The 25,467-nt window shown below is 39.3% G+C and overlaps 1 protein-coding gene across 1 annotated transcript in view; it reads right to left on the bottom strand.

The window, feature by feature from the left end:
* diaph2 (diaphanous-related formin 2) overlaps nt 1-25,467 on the bottom strand; it is a 344,139-nt gene that overhangs the window by 150,007 nt on the left and 168,665 nt on the right. Inside the window, 1 exon segment of the mRNA XM_051072493.1 lies at nt 2,760-2,861. Coding sequence (XP_050928450.1) covers nt 2,760-2,861 — 102 coding nt within the window.

The following is a 25,467-nucleotide window of genomic DNA, read 5'->3' on the forward strand; positions in this document are numbered from 1 at the left end:
ATTGGTCTAACACAAGAACTGTACTGTTTCTTCAATCATTTCTCTCTTCAGTGACCATGGTGAGAAAGGCATTCCAGTTTTTTAAACTGCTGCTACACTGCACACAAGCTGTGTGATCCAGTAGTCCTCCATAGCTACAGTTCAAAGATGTTTTTCAATTTGAGGATAAGTTGGATAACTTGGATACCTACTTCAATGGTTAAAGAAACTGTTTAAAATAACACAGAGTTTACATTAGTTGTAGCAGGCTTCCTTAAGATGGCAAATTAGCTAGTCATGTGAGCTATTACAAAGTGTCTGACTGTCTAATTTGATCAAAATTCTGAAATATGCCAAGCCCTGGTGCACACATGTAATGTGGTCCTGCCAAAACACAAGCCTTTTTTAAGTTTGCCTCTGTCACTTTGATATAAATTCTTTAACAACCACATTTTTAACAAAAATTAAATCAAAATTATTTATATTTTATCAGTTTTTTACATTCCCAATAAACTCAAATTTGACAGATTTCTGTCAAACTTGAAAGAAAGTTAATTTTTCTGCTGGTTTATATGAGCACATACTCCTTAAGTTTTAAACATCTTACAACTTGGTGAAGTTTGCTTTCATGGGGCATACTTCTAGCCAAACTTCTTATGAACTATCCTTTTCTGATCTCATGGATTTTTGAAGATTTTAAGCCTACACTATGTCAAAGTATGCTTTACTAAAGACTGTAGGAGAAAAAATGTTTATACCCCATACTACTAATAAACTCTGAAAATGTCCTATCTGGTCCCTGCTCCTATTCTAGCACCAAAACGAGTGAGGCTACAAATGATTTTCTGATTGCTGATGATTTGAATCTATTATTCACAATTATGATTATTCTTGGTTTGAGGTCTGCATTCAATACAAAAGGCAAATCTGATTTAATACTACAACTGGAAAAGGGGTGGTCATTAAGTAGTGGCTCTTGTTGCTGTACCCAGCTCTACACTCCATAGTGTGGAAGAAATTCAACTTCAATCACATCCTATCTCTGGTTTTAAGTGCTGGATGTCAGAATTTCACTAACTAAAAGGGTCCAAATCTGTTCCTTTCACTCATAACTTGATGGCCCCCTAATATAAAGAAAACAGTTTTGGTCTAATGTTTGTTTCCAACCTTTTGCTTTAATAACTAAGTGACAAGGGTCACGTAATCATTCTCAAAGAGGCATCATGATCAATATGGATTTCTTTCCTTCACTGACATCACAATCATTCATTTTGTCCCACTACCCATCCCAGTCACTGAGCCTTCAATACTAGCACACATGAAAATTGAACAGGGAGTTTAGAGGGTTCTGTTGGAGGCAGTGAATAAGATCTATGATACTAATAGCTAAAAGCTGCATAGGACCACATGCCTCCCACCCATTGCCACTCTAGAAGTGAGATTTTCTACACTTATCTTTGCTTCCTGCCAAATTCAAAGCCCATCTGCTCAGGCTGTAATCAAAGATGGCAGTGACACCTATGAACATTGTCACAGCCCATACACAAGCCGCAGTAACATGTGCACACTGGCAAATTTGCAAATGCGCACACACACGCACTCACATGTGCAAACACGTGCACAGACGCTTCTACGTGTCATCCTTATGCTCATGCCACATGCCCCTTCCTGACATCAGACCCCAATATTTTGTCTGATGAACTCATTCATCTGGCCTCTGTTCATGGAAGATATCGCCAGCACACAGGAAGTGAACTCGTTGTGAGGCACAAATAATTATTGATGTTTCTGTGATGTTCATGCATCCCTCAGATTATTCTGACATTCGGGTTTGCTTCCAATCCTCACCCACAGTGTACAGGAATTTATCCACCTATAAATATACTCATCCTAGTCTACAGTATGCCACTGCATACCACTCTCCTTGTCCTTTAAAGAATAAAGGTAAGAAAGACACAGATAAACAAATGGGGTGGAGTAGGGGTTGCCAGGAGGATGACCTGTAATCTTAGCATCCAACATGCATTTTTCATGAGGTGTCATCATCTACATTGTATCTCTGAGGTAAAGGATATCAAGGCTCCAGATGAAATCCCAAAGAGTTGGGAAAACAATAACAATGCTCTACCCACCAATCAACATAAGGCTGCCAGCAGTTTCTCAGTTTTTGTTATGAATTCACACACATTTTATGGATATAGGATCAAGGAGATCCATATGGAAAAGAGAAGGAGCAAGAGTTAAGATGTTAGTGAAATTCTGAGGCAGAGGGTTTTTTTTTTTTTAGAACATTTGCATCCGACCTGAAAACTTTGCATTCACCATACCAAAATAAAGAAAAGCTTGGAGGGTGAGGTAAATACACCAGTATTAACTAAACATTTAGGTCACTTAGGCTTCTGGGGATTCAAAACCCCTACATGTAGCTTTGGTGCTTAGTTTTAGTGCTGATTGGGATTTGCTTTATACACGACTACAGACAGGGAACTAGGAGTCTATATGCACTTGTGGCAACTGCTAAACAACTGCCAAGAAAACATTTCCCCAAAGGGCTCAGTAAAATACAATCAACGTTAAGGGCTTTCTACTTCTGTTTTCCCACAAACAGCTTTGCTGATCTGTTCACAAGGGTAAGAAAAGGCCTGAAGTGTTGTGGAAAATAATACTCACATTTCTGATACAAAAGGTCATGGTTAAAAGGTGTATAGTACTTCATGAACTACTGGTGTCGTTTGCTATAAAATAATCTCTAAAGAAAAAAGAGAGCTGTATATACTTACAAAGATTCTGTGCTGTCTTGGCGTCCAAGATACGGAGCTCTTTCGCCTTTTTCTTGAATTGTGTCATTCTGTCATCAGTTTCATCTTTTACGTCTTTTTTCACTGCAGGGGGAAAAAAACATTTTTTTTCAGAATTACTGTGTTGACATTTTGGAAATTATATGCAATGTAACAAGGCTGTACAGCATGCTATTCAGTCAAAATGTTACACTGGCTGCTTTCAGCACTGTAAATCTGTAACGATTTTTTCAACATTTTATACAACAAAGTGAAATTGTTAATTTGTACACATTAGAATGCAAATACATTTATGCATATTACCCAAGATGGGTAAGATGGCAACAGATGGCATAAACCAATTAAAAGCCATAGTTTCCATACCAGCAAACTTCAGCATTTTGTTTCCACATCACTCTTCTCTTAATAAAAGGCAAAAAAACAAAACAGCTGCTATTTGAACTACTACAGCTGAAATATTTGGTAGGCAATCTAACTGATCAACTTTGTAATGCATCCTACAATCAGTACAATCATTTTCATAGTAATAATACACTGAATGCAGTGTAAAAGTGATAGCCATTCTGTGTCTTAAACCAGGTGTTATACTGAATAATAATACTTTATTGATCCTTTTAAAAAAAAGGTAAACCTTCAAAAGGAAATAACATTAAGTTGTTGAAAGGGGAATGTGATTGGTGACAACCCCCTTTAACATTAAACAGGGACTACATAATATGCAATATCATAAGCTGTAGCATCAGAGCATAGTCCTGCAGATGACTTCCACCTCTTCATTTGTTTGTGTGTGCCAACATTTCTGTCATTGTGACAGTGGGTAGACAGTTGATAAGCACAGCTACTTCCCTTAGGCCCTGTCTGTCAACTTCCTAGAGCCAAGGAGATAATTGTGTTAGCCCCCACATTCCCAGAAAATGGCATTAAGTCTCTATTACGTGACTGAACACAATAGACAAATTGGTCTGAGAATGAAGAGACCTTTATTGTCATAATGGAGACATTATTAAGTCTGCACACTGGGGAAGCGCCACATGCCAGCATGTATTACTCTTCATTTACACTTCAATAACATCAAGTTTGACTAAAAACATAGGTGTCCATGTACAGAACAAAAGGTCAGTATTTGTATACTGATACTGAGGAGAAATGAATGAGAGAGAAGAATGGGGGAGTTAAAATGTTCTTTTTTTACGATAAAGAAGCAGCAACATGAGAAAAAAGATTCCTTAGACTCTTCCCGATGGCTTATGGGAGAGGCAGCACACTTTGTTGCTAATCATCACAACTGCTCTGTTTAAGCCCAAGGTGGGAGTCTCCCAGGAAATGTAGAACAAACAATCTGTTCCCATAGCGCTGGCTTGCATATTTGAAGAAACAATCAAAGAGGCAACATCTCCTGGGCAGCCAAAAGAAGCAATGCTGAAGGCACTTGCCTTACTTCAGTGCTTGCTGTCAACACATGACATCAGGGATGCAGTTGTTTACTGTATTAAGGAGTGCTAAAAAGGTATAAGTGTATACCAATGCTACATACAGTCCTATGGTTTGCTTTTCTGTCAACATCTGAGGATGTTCCTTTAGATGCTTACAGGACTCTGCACTAGTCTATTCAGAGTGTGAGACATATAGGGCTGATTTACCTTCAGACTCAGTGGAGCTCAGAGCTGCAAATTGGCCAAAGGCTTTTTTTTTTTTTTTTGTTTACAGAAGCCTTGGGAGTTGCTTGCCAGTTAATATGAAATTACAGTGTTTTAGCACTACACTTAAGCTAAGTAACAGGTAGGAAATAATGTAGAGGTGCTGATGACACAACCCCTTGCTCAGTGTTTGGCTGTGATAATGCAATCCCAAAAACTTTACTTGGTCTATCCCACCACTTTCAGAGAACAGTGTTTTACATGAGTCTTATTATTACTTTTGAATTAATTGTGTAACTATTGATCTACTTTGGGGTAAGATAGTGGCTGAAACTAGTAAAATCATGATGTCATCAAAGGTCGTCCGTTGTTGTTGTAATGTCATTGTATTCATCTCTTTCCAACTAAAAAACATTTTCACAGTTAAGCTTTGATTTTACAAGACTGACAAACATATGTACTTTAATGTTTCAGCATCAGCAACTTTGTAAAAGTGCAACAAACAGGACAGACAAAAAATAAAAATTAATCACCTTATAAATAAATCCAGTGACAACAACATTACATCCAGAATATCCTGACTCAGTAACCAGTAAGGCCCCAGGAATCACGCTGGATTTCTTATGTGGCAAGAGCCTTGGACAAAGAAACTGGAGAGCCAGCAAAAATAAAACATGAGGAAACAATGATCCCCCTCAGAGAATGGCCCACAGACAGAGGGCAAATTAAACTGAGAAGGGGAATTTGGCTGCTTTGGTAGTAAAGTGGTCTCTTAAATCTTCATTCTCTTTTCTCTACTGGCACTTGAATCTACCTTACACTCTCAGCAGGGTGCTCTCGGCCCATTCGCTAGCACCTCAGCTGTCTTTGCCCTTACCCAAAGGGCCCCGTGCTCTCTCAAATTAACCAGAAAAACAGTGCCTTTAATAATCTGAAACAGGCACATTCCCATTTCTGATACCATCCTATACAGCTCAGAGCTCTCCCGCTGAGCACTGAGTGGTGGCATCAGTTGGCTGATTTTTGCTACAGCTTTTGCTGGCTGACTCCATTATGCCACATGTCACATGTTTCCTCTGAGTACTGCATGAGGACTGATGGGCCCTGGAGGGCTTGTACACATTCACACTGCCACACTAGTCAGAGTTCCAGGTGTGTGGAGAGGATGACTATAGGTGGCATATTTCAACCAGATGGCTGGCCACAACAATAAAACAAGTTTTATGCATGTCTCCAAAGCACAGGAGTTAGTTACTAAAAATTACACCCTCCACATAGCATTGGACTTAGGGCAAGTTGAGAGATGAAAGTTTTTGACTTGTTTTTTTATTTATTGATTTTTTGTAAATGTGTGTCCATCATTTTTTTCTGCCAAGAAAGCTTAACCTGTCCAACAGTGTAGGTCCATAACAGCTGATCAAAGTCCTTGCCAATATTTAAACGTGTTTTACAACTTGCCCAGTGGCTAAAATGTAATACTGTGACAACAATACCATCCCTCTTGGACAGATTTATATTTGTTAATGGAATCTCCCAAGCAATCACACAGTTAAGAGCCATTTGTGAAGGGTACAATGTGGGAGGAATTTTTTGGCAGCTCACCGGAGCCACTGTGTACAATTATTACATAAAGTCACATCACACAGAAATAGATTATTTCTGTGTTAGGTTTTCAGATCAATACATAGCTTGTGATACAGCTTGATTAGAAGCTAATACCAGCAACACAATCATTTATTAATTGTCGTTGGGTGGAAATAGGTGAGGGGCTTGGACAGCAATGTGTTTTTTCCCAGGCAGACTCAGTCCATGAAAGAAGAAGAAGAAAAATCTGTTGAAATATGAACAATGACTTCTAAGCTTTGCACCCACTGTATTATACAGAGCTCAACTTCCACATAGCTGATTCTTGGGTCAGATGGTCCACTAAGGGGAATAATAGGGTCAAATGATTTTGATTTGGTATTGGCCATGCAAGCTTGAGAAGAGAAATGTACCAATGAATCATAAATAGTGAGTATTTCAGTCTGATTTGTTGTAATATATTAACTTATAAGGGTGAAGAGCTTTGAAAAGCATGTCAAGGAAGAAGTGTTTCAAAATCATGTTTTAACAAAACACATGAAAGATTCACTGGAGCCACCATAAACACATGAAAAGAAGTCTCTGGTGAGCATAACTGGTACATATTCCATTAACTGAGGGGGAGTTAAAGCTTGCTCTGTGCCAAAAGGAGTCACCAAATTGATAGAGGTTCCATTGAAGAAATACATGAATGTTTGAGCAAAAACAGATTTGGCTTATTAAATATGACTTGGCAACAATGTTAAGCTTTCTCTGTGGGGTTTGGACTGAGGTATACCCTTGGGAGGCTCTGTGATAAAGAGAGTTCTCCAACACTTGGACATCCAGTCTGTTTGCTGGCCCAGAATCACTATCCTGGTTGCCTTCCATGTGATATCTCCCTCAAGACGTCCATAAAACCCAGGGCATTACAAAGCTAAACACTACCACATGTTCACTTCCGGACACAGACCTATCCGGCTGAGCCCCGCCACCAGACACCATAAAATGAGCAGGCCTTGAAAAGAAATAAAAGAAACTGCAGATGACAGGTCTTCAACAAACATATTTAAAGGCAAAGGAACACAGAGTAGAACAGACAATGTGGAGTCTGGTCCTCTACGAGGCAATTTATTCCCACAAATGTGCAATCTGCCTGCAAACATGTGCCCTGTCCTCCATCTCAGGGACTCACACTGAGGATTGAGCTGCTGGAGAGCTGCCAGCCTGTCTAAAGTAGATGGATTCTGACAAAGAATCACTGGCCTCAGCCATGCCTGATCCACAGAAATACCATTTCCACAGAAGTGATTTATGTTTTCAGTGTTCAGATTTTTGTTGTTGTTAAATAGATGTTGATTCAATATACTTTCAACTTGATACTTTCGGAGGATGTAGATTGTGGTGCTACTGAATTGTATTGTGTTATACAAAGAGTGTGTCTTTTGTTCTGATTTGAATAAAGTGGACAACGTAATAGGAACACCTGTCAACATAACACAGTGCAGTTCAACAACACAACAAATTACAGTAGGATAAAGATATATATTAAGGGGGACAAACACAGTGAACAAAGACATTACTGAAGGTCCACTGGCAAGATAAAGACTTATGAAAAGGGAAAAAAAAGTGCTTGGCCCAGTCATAGCTGGAATAATGAGTGAGACCTACAAAATATAGAGAGCACGCTCAAGATCTGAACGTACCACTTGACCAGTGAAATCCAGCTGTGACCAATTTCTGCTGTTGACTAGGGCTAAACAGAGGTCTCTTTCTCAACCCCAAAGCCAATTTGCTAGGTGGATACACACCTCTCCATCCACTCCCCCTGCTATCTTGGATCTCAAAGGCATGCTCCCACTCACAAAAAGGCAATCCCTCTCACTTTGAGACTTGAAATCATTTCTTTCACTTTCAGCTTAAAAACCTGTATTGATTGTATATACTAAAACAATGCAAAAAACTCACAAATTCAGTGAGAAAGGGGTATAACATAGGCTGTAACAGGATAACACTTTTTTGTTTATAATAACCAAATGCTTGTCTATGAAACTAATAAGTATCTTTCATAGCAACAAGAGAGACAACTTCAAGTTATATGTGTTACTGTTTTTTTTTTCGTTGCAAGTATCTAACCTTGACAGAGCAGGAATGTTTTTAGAAATACTTATCAGCTCAATGTGAACCATTAGAATGGAGTTGCAGTTGGAGCTATCAACCATACAATCATCATCATGCCTAATGATAACAGGGAGTGTGGGAAGTGGCTGATAATGATAATGGTGATGGAAACTTTGGATAGTGTGGTAAGTATGAGTGCATGCACAATTGTGTGTGTCAAAATACATGTCCAAAAACTATGTATGCACCCAGGCATACTGGGCATGACTGTGAGTTTTTAAGCAAACTAGTTCTCTGGAGTTATCTGTCCTTCCATCTGAAACATCTGGCTCTGGTTATCCAAGATCTCTAAATAAAAGGTGGGTGTATAGGGAGCAGGATAAGTCCTGCAGAGTGACCTGTGGCCAGTAATGTTTTCAGTATGCAGGGAGAGGCTCAGCCCACGGTGGAAGGTACACAGCTGGGCCTGGAGCAGGGCCCAGTGAGAAAAACGCCTCCTCTTCTAATTGAGACAACACAGATCTCCCTCAGTGACCCCCTTCCCTGTTTCTATTCCAAGAGGAGAGGGGAAGGACTCCTGCAAACGATTAATGCTTTCTATGCTAGTAGTAAGTTTCTATCAGATGTGGAGAATCAGAGCAGTATTGTCTGAGATATCATGATCATACAAGACTTGCTTAATTTTCAGTTACTGGCTCTGATTAGGAATTTATTTGTGGGTCATATTTTAGAATAAAAATAAATATAAATCCTGAGAAATGTTCTGTTGGTGAGATATACTTATTCTAATTTAATTTGAAGTATCACAGACATTTGCACAGCAATATATTATTACATACACAGATTCTATTTGTAAGAGAACAATGATGCTGACTATTCTAGGTACAAATTACACAACATAGAACAAATTAATTAACACTGACTGTGAAAATGAACGTAAAAGTGAAAACACAACAATGTTGAACAAATAAAAAAATCCCTCAAATCAATAACTCTGAGCATCGTCAGTGATAAATGGCTTGGTACAGCCTTTTAGCAAGTACATTTAATCTGCGCGCATCTACACATGACTGTTGTTCTCTTTCTCAGAGGCAGGGGGTGTGGGAAGGCTCTGACTCTGCCTCTTAAATTGGTCATGGAGGCATGCTCCTGGGGGCAGCGAATGGATTGAGCCTGACAGCCAATCAGTTCTAGGAAACCATTCTCTGGTCGTGCCAAGGCAGCTCGTTGTGACCCAATGCGCTTGAGCGCTGGTGGGAAGGCACGAGCTGATGGTCCAAATGGCTGCCCCTGGCGTCCGTTAAGACCCGGGCATGCTGTCCACCTTAAGCATTCAGGAGACAACGCAGAAGCTGGGCTCGTGTCACTGTAAGGGGATGAAGAACAGAGATTTGAAGCTAAGGCTGTTCCTTGGACAGCTGGCAGGATTACTGATGTCCCTGTGGTCTCCATTACTTCTCCCAGCACCAAGCTACATAGTATCAAGCTCTAGACTCGGACTCCAGAACACAGTGAAAGAGGCTTTTAAGGTGCGCATATGTACTGCTGGTCATCTTTAAAGATGGTACCGTGAAATATGTTAGTGGGCTGTCTCAATGAGAAATATGAGAAAATATTTATTTCAGTTTCACCAAAGTCGGCAGCCATCTTGGATATGTAGGAATACAAAATGCAATGTTTTTGATTTAACAAAACTTAATACCACAGTGGTGCAACTAACTGAGGCTAAATGGTTTACAGACTTTGTGCTAAGCTAAGAATGTCATGGACCAATCTCTCTGGTGAAAAGGTAAAATATTTTTTTTTCTTTTCACTTTTTCAACTTCTGTAAAAAGCTGAATTCCCAAAATGTTGAAATTCTTTGTTAAATCTATGCCTAAATTTTCTGTTTTTTCCTTCAACACATGGTTAAAATAGGACAAAACATCTTCTGAATGTAATTTATACTGTCTGCTACTGAAAAAAAATGCCTGGGTTTTGTCTGTGTAGTGCCTGTCCTACTTTAGAGTGTATTTGACAGGGTTGCATTTTGTGCATTTGTCAGCTGACAGAACATAATCTGGCCTCCTCTCTTTCTTTTATAAAGCACAGTTATTCCTTTACCCTTTTGTGGGTGGCCCAGTTCCTCCCCTTTTTTGATTGCTTGTTTATTATTTCAGGTTGAAAATAAGATGCAAAACAACTAAGGAAGACTTGTTTTGATTTGATTTGTATTCTGTCACGAAACATTTAGCATCATTCTTCTTTGTTCACATTAATTCTTACTGTATTTGCCTGTGAATACCTTTTATTCATTCTTGGATCAAATCCTAACTCTTGTAAAATCTGGTTGTATGACTAAAAGATAATGACTGATGGGCTTGTGCAACTTTCAACTATTATAGGCCATACCCCCTAGCAGAAAGATGAAAAAAAAAATAATTTAGGTTATATATTTCTTTCTGAATGTAACCACCATTGCTCTTTAGAAAAATCAAATATGCAGGTGTGTCTAAGCAACCAGCTAAGAAGAGTGACGCATGAAAGGTTGTCAAACAAGGAAAAGACAACCATGCTTATGTTTTATTTTTAAGAAATGTGCTCAAGTATTATCTCTTCTTCTTGTGAAGGTTAACCGATAGGTTGATCCAATTTGTCTACTGAGGCATGAAAGGACTTAAGAAATACTTCACATTTCTGTGCTGGAAAATGTCAAGGTTTGCTGAGAGATGAGGACAAGAGGAGGGGGAAATGACTTTTTCTCTTTCTGGCAGCTTGACTCCATGCTTGTTAGCAGCAATAGGTTTATCCTTGGCAATCAACACGGGGACAGATATATATACAGTATAGCTCAGTCCACAGTCACACAAAAGACAGCTGGTGCTATGCCTGCCACTAAAATGCATGTATTGCCACCCTGTACACACTCAAATACACATAAACACACAAATAGTTAAAAGCTGGGATTGAGGTTGTAACAGGTTCAATCATGTCACCTCCTGATGACTATTCTTCACACAACTGCAGAGATGCATGTTCTGGTGACATGAAGGTGTCAAAGTAGACATGCCCTGATTAAAGATGCACCATGCAGCACTTGGGGATGGAGTTAAAAGCAAGGCAAGGAGAATATGAGTGTAAAGACAGGCACTCAGTCGTGAACTGCATTTAAATCCCAAAACCATAGTAGCTGCTGAGCTCCTCACCTGCCTCAATGTTTACAGGAACTCTCTCTCTCTCTCTCTCTCTCTCTCTCTCTCTCTTAGTCTACATCTTTTATATGCATACATTCATAATAGCTGTTCTGTTCTCAACCATTCTAATGATACCCAGAAACCTCTTCACTGCAAACGCTGCATTGTGACCGTCAAGCCATGATGCCCTCTAGGCACAATCAGCCACTATTGCCATGTTAAGATTTTGGATCACAGTAAGCAACAGACAAATGTTTAGACAAATATTTTGCTACTGAATATACAGTAATAGTAACCTAGCAACAATTATACTGAGACAAAATGTGTTCTTCTTCTCAAAGGCATCCTATCTATACACAAAATACATGTTGATCTTTTAGAGATAATAGCTTAGAGTAATGGCAGGTGTAGGATCCATGTGGTCAGGGACAGTAAAGAAAAGATCCTCCAGAGTGCTGAAGAGGAGGAGAGAGGAAAAGGAGAATGAGAGAGAACCTGGCAATATAGGAAAATAAGAGACTGAGAAAGGAAAAACAAAACATTGGGGTTTAAAAGTGCTGCTCTGGTTACCCAGAGAACCTGCATCAGAGCCTACTCACTCAAACACTGTGGCCTTCAACATAGAAACCACTTCCTAAGAAATAACTACTTCAGTGAAATCACTTGTCTCCAGTGGCCACAAACAGACATAAGACGTAACAGAGATATAATAACAGACATAACAACTACAAAATCTCTTAAGAAGGACTTGATGAATGTTAAGAAAAGAAAGAACTGAACCATAAATATACACACATAAAAATGACCAACTCTCATGTGCCACATGAAATGTTCTCCATTATAATTTCACAACATGAAAAGTAGCTAACCTGTAATTATTTTAAATTTGGCTTACTAGAGTGCAGCCCATGACACTACATGCTGTACAGTACAGAGTCCAAATCTTGATTACAATTATCCTTTGTTTAGTCAGCGAGAATAAAAACAGGTTAGTCAGACTTAATGAGTGATAATGATAGACTTGCTTTTGTGCTGTAAGAGAAGGTAGGAGGTCAGACCCCTGTATGTAAAGCAGGCTTTTGTCTCTGACACTGCACGCCTGATGACTCCAGTAGCAGTACCATAATTGGATTCTGGACTTGTGCTGCAGTGGAATTAGGGGTATCCATGGTGTTTGGAGCACAAATCATTTAAGCGCAACCCACCTCTTAGTGGGCTGATTATGATGTGTTTATGGGTCCTGCTGCTATCCTGCTGTCTGGAAGACTTGGATGGGATTCTGTATTAACCTGCTGGCAGTAAAAAGGATGTTGAGGCAATGAGTCAGTCACTTAGAGAAGTTTGCCTTGTAAAGTGAAGCCTGCGAGCAAATAGGCGAGTCCAATAAACGACCATACTGCTGACCTAGACTTTTAGCTGTTACCACCCTTAACCTACAATATATTATGAACTGAAATAATGGCATAACAGCTGGCCACCACAATTACACAAAAATCTTTCTTCTTTTGTGAGTTCGCCTAGAATCCCTTTTTATGTTTGTTATGTAACTGCAAACAATTAAGAAAGAAGGCCATATATATCAGCACTCTCTAAGGGTTGTGACCGAAGGCAGCAGCTTTGTTGAAGGAAACCAGCCACAATTTTTATGCAATAAGGAAAAAGAAGATGTTGTAACAGGATGCCACCCACTGTCTTTTATAGCAACAGTGTGATCACTGTAGATATTCAAATTAAAACAGTGGGAACAGTGTGTCTATCAAACCTAGAGTGCACAAATAAATGCAAATGCTCTTCTATTGAGTAGTTTAAAGTTTATTACCAAGATGTCAAAAATTGTAATCGTGCTGATAATAAAATGTAAGATGAGACTTAAGCCCAGTGATGTCCAGATCTGAAAGTCAAAAGAGAATCCATTAGGCCACTGAGCTGTCATAATAATTGTGTAAAGGCATGTGGTGAAAAATATTCTTTACAGAAGTTGCTGTGGTGTGCTGATCAAAAGCAAGCTCATAGACTTCTGCTGCCCTAAGCCTTTCAGTAGGTATTGCTAGATGAAGGGAAACTGCATGAGGGCAAATACATATCCAATGGCATGAGATGATCTCTAGGAATGTGTGTTCTCTCTCTAGTTTATTTGGCCTGGTCAGCCTACTCTACTGCAATCGCAATCTCTCTCTCTCTCTCTCTCTCTCTCTCTCTCTCCCACACAAATACACAAACACACTCGCACACTGGCCTTGATCTTGACATGAGCCTTTAGAATTTCTGCCTCCCTGGTACAATCCCCTCTCTGATGAACTGAAACAACTTCTACAAACATAAAATGTACACATATATGTGCACAAATCCAAATAAGAATACACAAATGCACATAAATATGTCTAGACCATACAAAAGAAAAACAAAAGATCAATGTGAACTCTCAGTGTTCCACTCCCAACTGCCATTTTATTCTTAATAGCCATAAACAACAGATAAACACAGGTTGTGCTAGAACCAGATGTTTATCCCCAGCCAAGTGTCAGTTGTCAGGTGGATTTTATGGATGTTCCGATTTGCCTCTGACACATAAAGCGTAAGTGCACACATGTTAAAGTAAAATTGCTGAATCCTGCCAAGACATATCGTACAAGAGGAAAAACAAATTCATAATGGCATTTCTCCAGCTGCCTAAGAAGACAGAATTGGGTTGGAATGCAAGAAATGTGGGGAAAATACATGCAGATAGACGATACCGTCCAATACGCACAATCTGTTTATTTCATGGTTATTTCATCTTTTAAAGGCTTGATATACTGTACACAGCAAAGCTCATGCAGCATTTTGTAGACTGCAAAACAAAATTTTGGTAGCTTTAAAGAGCACTACATCAGACATTCCCACATTGCTGTTTAACAAGGGAAAGATGCCAGGCGATTCATTGTACTGCACTGTACAGCACTGTACTGTACTCTCCAGTCTGCTCTCTCTAAATAAATGATATTTCTACATTTGATATGCTTTTAAGATACCACTCTTGTGAAAACACACTAGCTAAAATACTGTCATTACAGCTCTAAAAGGCAGAGTTTGTGGTGCTTTGACATGTAAGTACATCACTTAAGCTATCTGGTGCTCTGAATGGTTATTGCTGCCATTCTCTTAAGCACCAGCTTCTGAACTGATGTGCTCCACCTGAGAAATGTGTCCAAGTGAATCAACATGAACTGTAGCAAAATATACACTAACAAGTACTTTGCGGTGCTGGGCTGGATGAATGGGTTGCAGTGTGCTCTCTGCCATGATACATTCATGTGAAAGCCAGTGTGGAAAAACATGACAGAATTTAGAGACAAGTCAAGCAAACAAAAGGATAAATGCTTTTACAACTTGAAAATGCCACTGATCCACATTCACGTGAAAAGACAATATACCACGGTTACATTTTTATTCCTTCCTCCCTTTTCCCCTTCATACCATATCTTCACTTGATTCACACTGATTCGTGAAGCAGTGCTGGGGCTGGAGAGGAGGAGGGATTCATAGATCCTCCAGCACAGGATAAGCTCGGAGGAGGAGGTGGTGGAAAGGAGAGAGGATATACAGTAGCCTCCCAGCCATCCTCAACTAGTGTAATGCAGAATTGTCTCTGTGTGTTCATCTACGTATGCACATGATTATTTGTGCACATGTGCACACTTCTGTATGTGTACGCAAAACTCAATATGTGTACTGGATACAGGAGAGGCATTTTCCTCATTCTGATAGACAGCTTGCCCCTTGCCTCATCTTCTTCAACACAAGAGCTGTTACCTGTGACAGCAGTTTCTGGGGGGTGGGCCGCCTGGAAAATGCACAAAGAAATGGTGCATCTCTGCACTGAGACCACCCCTCTGCTGTGTTTGTCACAAAGAGCAACCACAAAAGAGACAAAAATAATCAACATCTGCTCCAAAAAAAAAAAAAAAAAAGAATTAACTGAATTAATGAAATTGAAGGATGAGGGCCTAAATCCTCTGTCATGTGTACTTTGACTCAGACAACCTATTACAGTTCATCAAACCTCAAATATTAAAAAGAATTGGAAATTTACGAAGACAGATAATTATATATTTTCTAAACATCCTCCTCATGTCTAACTTGTCAGTAATTTAGAATTTTGAATGTTTTATCTCTTAAATTAAATATTTGACAGATTACCAATGTTGCTTATTTTTAATTAGCATATCAACCAATGTTCAAATTCATGTATTTAAATACAAAAATATTCCTGGCTGCATGTCTGAATTGTGTACATTATGCCTTTTGGCAATTATCTCTGACATATGCAGAACTGACTGCTTGCTAAATTGCAAATATTTTCACTAGGGAAAGTTGTGACTAAAAAAAGAAATAAAATATAAGTATAAATATATGAGAGCCTTCGTTTTAAGATGATCCCTGTGAAAACTACCAAATCCTCTATGTGTTCAATCTCAGAATTGAAGAAGTCCATCTTCTTCACAAGATCTTCAAACAAGAACAGTTAATAAGAAACATACACAAAGAAAATGAATCTGCAATTCCTCCAAGTTGCACACGCATTTCAGGACCCAGATAATTGCATGGCAGCCTATTTCAGACAACCAGGTGGCAGCATGTGTTTTTGAGGCTTATGACTTCCCGTACCACCCACAATCAGTACCGTCCTCTAGGACTTCAAACATTCCCTCTGTTCTCCAAACCCTCCGGTCCCCACTCTCTCGGGGAACCAAGCACCTGGCCCAGAGTTTCATATTCCTCTCAGGTGTGCCTCCACAGCATTGCGCTAGCCTGATATGCACGCATATTAAGTACTATATTGGCATTCTATTTTTCCAATAGTTGCTATTTTACTTTCAAAGTAGGCCACCACTGAAGGACAGAGCACCTTTTCTGCCCACCAATTTCATCAGATGGAGGATGAGTGGTCTCCATATCCCCTCAGGTTTATAGTGTTTGCCTGTGTATGAGTGTGTGTATGTGTGTATATATGTGTGTGTGTGTGTGTGTGAACTCTCAGAGAAAGTCTGGTATATGTGCATGTTTATGCCCTCATCACAATACCTGCCATCCTTATTTTAATAAGCTACTGGGCCCCTCATATTAATCAGACTAGGCTTAAAAACAAAGCATTATGCACTTCTATTTACACACTGTCCTTCCTCAAATAATCCCCTAATTTGTGGTACCTTACTCTTCCACTCCTCCACACTGTCTCCCAACCTCATCTTTTCTATCCATCCTCTACCTCTGTTGTAGGTAGCTGTCTTCTTATCAGAGCTGGGAGCTCACAGAGTATTCCCAATGGCCATTCATGGGCTTCTGTCTTATGGGACTCTGCAGATTTAAAAGCAGCAGAGAAAGCCCATACTGACTTCATTTCCCAGGAGAACGTAGTGCACAGTGGAAGGTGGTGGATACATTACATGTATCGCCATCCCTGTCACTTACAAAGTCAGAGTCATGACAGACCCTGTTGCATGTGGAGTCGAATGGCCACAGCTCACCACAGCACCAGCTTTGACATTCATCATTTTTTTGTTCATTTTTGTTCTTTCATTAAACTTTAATTTATATATAGTGGCTGTGATTACTGAGCAAAAACTTTCCACCACTTCACAATTATAAAAGCTGGTCCTCCAAAGGTAAGGCCAGAGTGAAAGCACCATTCAGCAAATTACAGTACATCATGTTAAAATTACTTCTGAATTAGAGTTTAATTGTCTAAAAATGTATTTTACTGGACAGCAAAATAAATTTGGCATTTTAACTCTATTTCCTGAGAGAAACAAATTAGACAAAAATTACTCTTCTGCATATCTCACTGGACCATCACCAAGTCAGCCGAATGGAAATACTGATCTCCAGAAAAACACATGCTACTGGAATTTTGTTCTCATTCCACCAAATACTAGGGAAAACGTAATACTGCTTACACACATGCACAAAAACACACACATCTCATTGTGTTAAATGTTGATTAATCCCTCTCTTGAGAATCTTCATTCAAAACAAACATTCTGATCCCACTGTGTGCTGTCGGTTGCTTAAAGGGCGGGCAATCATAACACGGCAATCAAAACACTCTTCATTCAGAAGCCTGGGCAGGAATTCAACAGGAATATGTGCTGGCTGTGCTTTCTAAGATATTGGATGAAATAACTGTCAGCAGTCAGCTCCATGTTTACCATCTGTCTGTTGCTGTATGTTGGACTGAAACGGACATAAAAGGAGGGTGTGGGTAGTCTGTTTTTTGTTCAGTAACCTTCAAAGCAAAAATTAAGGAAGGGACCTCTGTGGTTTATGTATGGGATGGAGATAAAGAACCATGTGATCCTATGCAGATGCACGTAGTTCATAAAAGAGTTTAATTTTTATTGTCCTGTAAAGGGATTATGTATTCAGCTGATAGTGAAAAAACAGTTATTTAATGAGAGTTGTAATTCCTCTACGAAGACAAAGGCACGGGCCACAGAAGAACTTACAGCATCCATTAAGAGCAGTTTTGTGCCAGAAAGACTCCACGGGAGGGAGAGGTTAAGTGAGCTCATAGGCAAGAACAATCACTTGCATAGCTCCTGGCACTAAGAAAAGCACACTAAAATGGCTCATACCTCTGTTGTAAACAATAGGGGGTTCTTACCTCAGACAATGTTCGGAAATTACTTAACATCTACCACTTGGGTGTGAAAAGTGCTTTGCTACATTTAAACCCCAAATGGTCTGTATTCCTCTGATGATTGCTTGGCCTCATTGACTGGCAGGGCTATGAACATGAAGATCACATTTAACTCATGTATGTATTGCAGAGACCACTGGATGGATGCAGTGGGGTCTGCATTATTTTTCTCCTCTGTAGCAGTACAAATCCTGCAGGGGAGATGATTGTACTTTTTCCATCTAATGTAACACTATCGTCCTGTCTCCAAAACATGACTGCTCCCTCAGTCTTCACTTCTTCTGTCCATCACTTGAAACATCTGGATTCATTTTAGAAGGTCAGGGCTAGTGAAGCAGAAACTGTCAGTGGAAGTTGTCTTGATGTGTGTCATGAAATGGAGCAGAGAAATGCCACCCTCAGATGGACCTGGAAATAACATTTTTGTTGATAATATAAAGTCTGACAAACCTTCTGCTGAGATCAAGGTGGGTGCCTTAGACACTAAACTGTATTAAATTAATATACATGTTAACGGTGTTCAATTTAACAATTATGTATACAACAAAAATGATTATTTAAGAAAAGTAACTACCCCACCATCCAGGTGACTGAATAGCTGACCACATCTGATCACTTCCTGTCCATATGTAATTACCTAATAGAACTGAATCTGCATCTATCCATGCAAAGTGGTGCAAAAATGTGACAGGATCCCACTATTTTTCTGAACAAAGAGTTCCTGTAGGTGAAGAAGGCTGCACTTTCAAAGCCCCTTACAAAAATAACCATATTTTTATTATGAGTATCTTTATTAGGTGTGTGCTTTTGGGTCCTTGCTCATTTCTTCAGGGGCAAACAAAAGTAAACTAAGCACTAGTTCCACAGTCCCTCCCACCCATCTCACCATGCCAATACTTCCCTCTTAACTCCCTCTCCCTCCCTACCTCTGTTCCCTACCACCCCTCCTCCTGGATTAAAAGCTCTTAATTTTCACTAATTACACAAACTCATTTCTTTTTCTTCATGTCTCGGCATTTCTCCTTGTTTTTCTCCATGGGGCTCATAAACACGTTTTGAAACTGGGTTTAATAAGCCTGCGTTGTGAGGGTTTAGGGCCTTTAATGGACACAGGGCTTGTTTGATAAGTCTCCACTTCATCACACACTTTATTAATTAAAGTTTATATTACATTAGAAACAAAGTTAAAGCTATTTGCTCCCCATTTATGGTTTCATGTAGCTGCATATCTATGGCCAATTAATTGGGAGTCTTGCCTCCCCGTTTGCATTTTTTCCCCTTGTTTGACAAAAGTGTGTTAGGGTTAGCTTCAGGCAATATGTTGCAAGCAGCAGCAATACACTGCACTTGTAATCCGGAATTATCAGACACTTGCACTAGCTATTTAAAGGTGCCTGTTTAGGTCCCTTCTTGCAGTTAAATATACTAAAACTTCTGTTTCTATTGTAACTGCAGCACAGGCAGCCACAGGTGCAAGAGAAGTCTGAAGTAATCCAAACCAGAGAGATGGTGAATGCAGTGTTGCATATTCAATCAAAACTTAAAACAATAACTAAATTAAAATGAAACAGAAATTAATAAAAGCTCCTCAAAACCATTCACATTGTCCACACACATACACACACTTGGAGAGCTAATGCATATCTATGAGCTATACCTTTAGAGGGATGATTTTTATGCCCTGCAATCAGTGTAGACAAAAATGTTCATATCCTCTTTCATTGCCAGACCAGTTGGAAAGAGCTATAAAAATAAAACTTATGGTATTATTTATATCAAATTATATTTTATTTTTACTTCAATATATAAACAAAAAGGCAACACACCTAATCAAATATTTACTGTAATATCTGAGGGCTGGCACAGTCTCCGAACAGCGAGTTATAGATTTATTTACATATTTTGTATTGTTAAAAGCTGCAAAACAAAAACTACATGTTCTGAAATTCTAAAAAGCTTTAGCATAGTAACTATGACAAGAAAAAGGGGAGACTGACGCCTTGAAGCCCTGGAGCCCTGCATGAGTGGACATCCCCCATACACACTGCGTGTGTGTGTGTGTGTGTGTGTGTGTGTGTGTGTGTGTGTATGTGTGTGTGTGTTTGCACTGGGAAGGGGATTGATGTAGGAGGCAATGCACAGGAGACAGCAGGCGAGCATAAATGGTATGGCCTGTCAGATATAATGAGTAAGAAACAATACACAGTAATTGTGGGCAAGTCCGGGGACCCCCCCTCTGTGTGTAGTTGTGTGGATATAGGTGTTTGTGTACACACATAATAACACATACACAGAGCTCAGACAAATGTTGAAAGCAATAAGTGTAAAGAAGAAAGGGCACACTGGGGGCGGGCACACAGTGAGACTGAAGGGAGCAAACACTTTCTGTTGCATTTTGATTACATAAAATATTTTAAGGCACACTTGGCACAAACATCAGCATCTACATTTGGGAACACATTTAAAAATACTGAAAAGCCAACCACATACCTGCAAAAAATACCCAAATCTATATGATGCAATGATGTGCAATGTTTAAAGAAATGCACTGTAAATGTTACTGGTCTTCAAATCCCTCCCAAAATGCCATTTTAGTATAAGATTAATGAGATAAATTTGATGGGAAACAAGTATTTCAAAGAACAGGGGTTATAAAAGATAACAACAATGATACAAACTTAAAACTACATGCACTATTGCTTACTCATCTTTCAATAATTTACAGTTTTTACAAGTGCACTGCACTGTGCTGTGAACAACAACCTTCTCAAATTGCTTACAGAAACTGGGCTGGCAATATGAAAAATCAGTCAGCTCTCAATTTAAATATAGACATTGTTTTTGAAGTTTACTTTGTTAGTGTAATTTGTGTTTTTGCCATTGGTAGGTTTTTTTTGGTAGTTTTGGACGAATATGCCATTACCACATTTAAACGGTAAATGTTTAACCTGTAGTAAAAAGTTTATTAGTGAGGTTTGTGATGCTTTAAGACTTACTTTAATACACTCTTAATGGCCTTAAAGCCACTTGAACTGTTACAAGAAAAAAATCAGTTTCCATTTCAAAATAATCAATTTAAATTAAAATAAATTGGTGTGTTGATTCTCCAACGGTAGCCAAGTAAATGTTAAAACACATTACTTAAATTAATGGTATTTCTGTTTTTGTTAGACTAGGGAAAGACCTTCAACTTAATTTTATTTCTAATTAACAACTAGAATTCACAAAGAAAAGAACCATTAAGCACAAATAAATACACTGAAGACAAAATGAATAAAGCTGAACAAAAGGTGCATGTCTTAATTATTGCAGTTGGCTGAAGCATTTTTAATGCTATAATAATAATAATTTTGTTCTGTATTAATTTGCTTGAAAGTTATTTAGTTCATATCAAACCTAAATTAGGCTATCATCGGAAAAAAAAAAAAAAAAAAAACGGTTGGAAAGTAGTCAGAGTAGTCCAGCAGTGGAGAACACAAGGCCAGCATAGTTTATGCAACAGGGGAAAATAAATATTGATGAGAAAAAGGGGAATTAACAGGATTTAAAGTTGATTGAGGGTGAACACAAAACTCTTTGGATAAGGGGACAATGAGATTAGCCCTTCCATCAACATAAATACATACTGCCATCTACCGCCCCCAGACTCTGACACATTGCGTGTCTTTCAAGAGCTATAAATACATATGTAGATGAGGCTGTTGGGGTTGGCCAGCAGTGGTCAGCTCCTTGTGAACACTGTGGCCCATGACTGACCAATCCTTCGGTATGATGCCCGCTACCTTGGATTAAAGGAGAACAGCACAAGCCCTGGGGGATGGGAGGTCGTATCACTGTTTACCCCGTGTCAGGACACCAATGCAGGGCCAAGGCAATGCTAAAATGTTCTCTATTGTGAGTCTGTCATCCTTTGTGGGCTTGACAAATGAAGTGTATAGCGATACAGGGTGGGAAACCAGGAGGGAGGGGGAGAATCTCACAATGCCAGCAGGTGCACCAGGACAGCTAATATTTGCACAGCAGCCTCTATGGCAAACAAGCAACTCCCCCTGAAGAAAAGGGGCAACTGTCTCCTCATAAATGGCTCCGTTACAGACACATAAATCCAGGGCTGACTCCACCAACCTATCTCTATCCCCCATTACCATCCCTCTACTTCTCCCCGCAAATCCCTTCAGTGCAGGACAATTGCTGAGATGCATCTTGGCAACATGTGACATTGTAGAGGTCAAGCTGAAACCTCTTGTGTGAATGTAGTGTGTGTATGTGCATGTTAGTGTGTATATACACCCCACCTGCAGTGTGCCAGACACATGCCTGGCCACACTTAAAGTCTCAGTCACACTTTTACTATGATGAATCAGTAGAAGAGTACTTTTGTTGAGTCTGTGGACCAATTGATTGTCTAAATGTATAATGGACAACTTAAAGCACAGGTTATGGTCGGGTCACAAATGTCTATGGAATAAATTCTCTAAGACAACAAACTGAATATGAAAAGTTAATATGTTCAAACTAAAACTTTTGTTTTTGCCAGATCATTTCTATAATCCTTGACTTTGTCACAAATAAATTATATCTCAGTCCAAGGTTTTTAAAAGCAACACAAAATAATCTGCAGCCGCTTTCGTGGCTTTTATTAGTGACCCTAAATGAAATATATATAAAGTATTTGAGATACACAAAAGACACTAAGCCCTCATATATATGCACAGGCCTTGGTCAAAACAAGATGATCTGTTTCTGTTAGGACCCCCAAGAAAGGTGGGGGTCAATCTGAGGGGGCTGAGAAGTAACTGACTGATTGTGTGCAGGCAAAGCCCTTTATCTCTTGTTTTCTTCATTTCTAACTTCTCTTTTTGGTAGTTAGGCATAAGAAATGAAAGCTTAATCCATTTAGATGGAAAATCCATGGCAGCCGCCCTGACCGTGTGGGGGTATTAATAAGATGACAATGCAGATTCATCAACAGGACCAGACTGTTGTTCCATCACTGCCTGTCCAGAAGTAATAAATAGGCCCCACACCAGCAGAAATGCTGGAATCTCTCTAGATTTTCAGCAAAATCTAGTGTGAACATGTATAAAATATTATGGGTAATCTCATTAGATGAGCCCAAACAGTTACAGATAACATTCTAACTGAGAAAAAAGTGTCAGTGGATTCAGCTGAAGTGTCAGGCATAACTATATTCAAACAAAACCAGTTGGATGGCTAGTAAACAAAAAACCACTGGCAGTAGACGAGACAAAAGTATGTATTATCTAAAATGAGGTTAAGCAAAACAAGAAAACATATGTGTAATATGTCAACACAATGTCCACATATTAAAAATGAATATATTGAGGATTGTACAAATATGTAGTTGTTTTGCTGTAGTTGTTTATTTTGGCACATCAAACTCAAAATATGGCATTCAAAGAATGTGTACAATTTGAAAAATCAATTTGTACTTTCTCTGTTACTGATTCTACTGTTGGCAGATGAACACATCTTGACTATAAACATTATTGCTCATGGTGTAAAGATTTCTTGCATGCATGCATGCTGCAGAATCAGCAGTATGCCAAGCATCTTTTGATACCTCAAAGATGTTATGGATTTTGAAAGAGGCTTCTACTTACTTTTTATACGTATTTCTGAACAACAAATGTATATATGGGGCACTATATAGGAGCAATCAGCACCAGTTTCTCCTGATCTTAGAATTGCAGCATGACAATTTCATGAAGAAAAAACAGCATGTTGTTTCTGACAAAATTTACATTCGTCATCTTTTCATACTTGAACAGTCACTGCAAACAGGTTAAGGAACCCTTTTAAGGAACAGGTTAAGATACCACAAAATAAAGATCAAATACGGAAAACATCTGACACATGAATTGAGTGTGTTGCAAAAAGGGCATGAGCTTGAACCCTAAATGACTGGCTGGAGCCTTCCACTGTCGATTTTATCACAATGTTAGGTAAGTTAGATGAAGTGGAAACTGAACATGCCTACAGGTAAGAGTGTGAGTGTATGTGCTTGTCAATCTGCACTGGTGCTGTGGGACACTACAAACCATGGATGAAAGAATGCATGGATGGATGGATGGCTGGATGATGCATGCATGCATGGATGGATAGACAGGCTTTTAAGCACCATTGACATGTCATCCTTCCTCTTGTGACCCAAGTAGTAACATTACATATTGACAACTGGGAGTCTTTGAAAATGCTGTGGCCAACAATTGGTCAATTTACTTGGGTCTAGCTGTGGGTTAATGAACCCTTGGTGGGTATCCACGATACCAAGGTAAATGCAGCCATTAGTGGAGATTATATCAACACTTAAGCAGTGAGTGTTGGACACTTAAGAAGATGATAGTTTAACACTATGTGAATGGCATACAAGCAGCACATTTAAACATCTCCAGATGGCCTGTGAGAGTTGTATATCCGCAGTCAGAAACTCAACTGAGGGTGACCTTTCCTCCTGGCTGGACATGGGATTGATGTGGATCTTAGTAGTACTAATAACAGAATGAGGGTCACTGGGACTGGTGGTCCCTGGCTGGAAATGAGAAAAAGATACTAGAAATTGGAAGAAAACTTCAAGCCACAGCTGAGCACTACATGGTACTTTTGAAAATCAGAATACAGTTGCATGCTGGCTAAAAAGGTGAACACTTAAATCAATAACACATGAACATCTCTTAAGACTTGGCTGGGCACAAGGAAAATCCATGTGAAGCAAGCAGGGATTGGGCAGGTGAGGGGCACCAGTTTGGTCAATAAACTGGGCCCCTGCCCCAAGGCAACAAGCTGACTCCAGCAGTGAGACAAGACCGTAGGCCAGTGTTTAACTTTCATCCTGTCAGCCAATGGCTCTCCTACTGCTCCTCCACCACTTGCCACTCAGCGCGACATTCACCTCTTCCTCATCGCACATCCCTACCCCCTTGATGAAAAGGCAATCAATGAGCTGGACTGGCTTGCATGGTAGCCTGAGGCGAGACTAAAAATTTTGCAGTCAAAAGTTTTCTATGTGAGATGGCACTGTGGGTAAGAAATTGCAGACTTGATCAAAAAAAAAAAAAGAAAAGAAAAAGGCATTGCTACTACTATTTCTACTACAACACCTGAGAACTTGCTTACTGCAATTGATACAGAAAACCGATGTTTATAAAAGAAAAAAAAGTACAAATATACAAATATATATAAATGTAGGGGAGACCCCAGAGGTGATGAGACAGTGCTAATCAGCAGAAGGGTGTATTCAACTTTCATGTTAGCATGTTTCACAGTTTCGCAAATTCACTTGATAAAAACACAGTGAAAGTTCTCTCCCATTGACAGCAGGAAGATGAGGAGTGAGAGTAATTTCTTAACCATCCTTTCTTAGCCTCAAAGTGACAAAAGACAAATCTACAGTTGCAAATTAACCCCGGAATAATGAATGAGGAATGGAGCCCTGAGGTCTTAATTGAATATTTGCTGGACTCATTTTGTTGACAATGATGGATGTCTGCAAAAAA

Source organism: Lates calcarifer, linkage group LG8 (assembly GCF_001640805.2).
Source record: "Lates calcarifer isolate ASB-BC8 linkage group LG8, TLL_Latcal_v3, whole genome shotgun sequence".
Classification (NCBI taxonomy): Eukaryota; Metazoa; Chordata; class Actinopteri; family Centropomidae; genus Lates; species Lates calcarifer.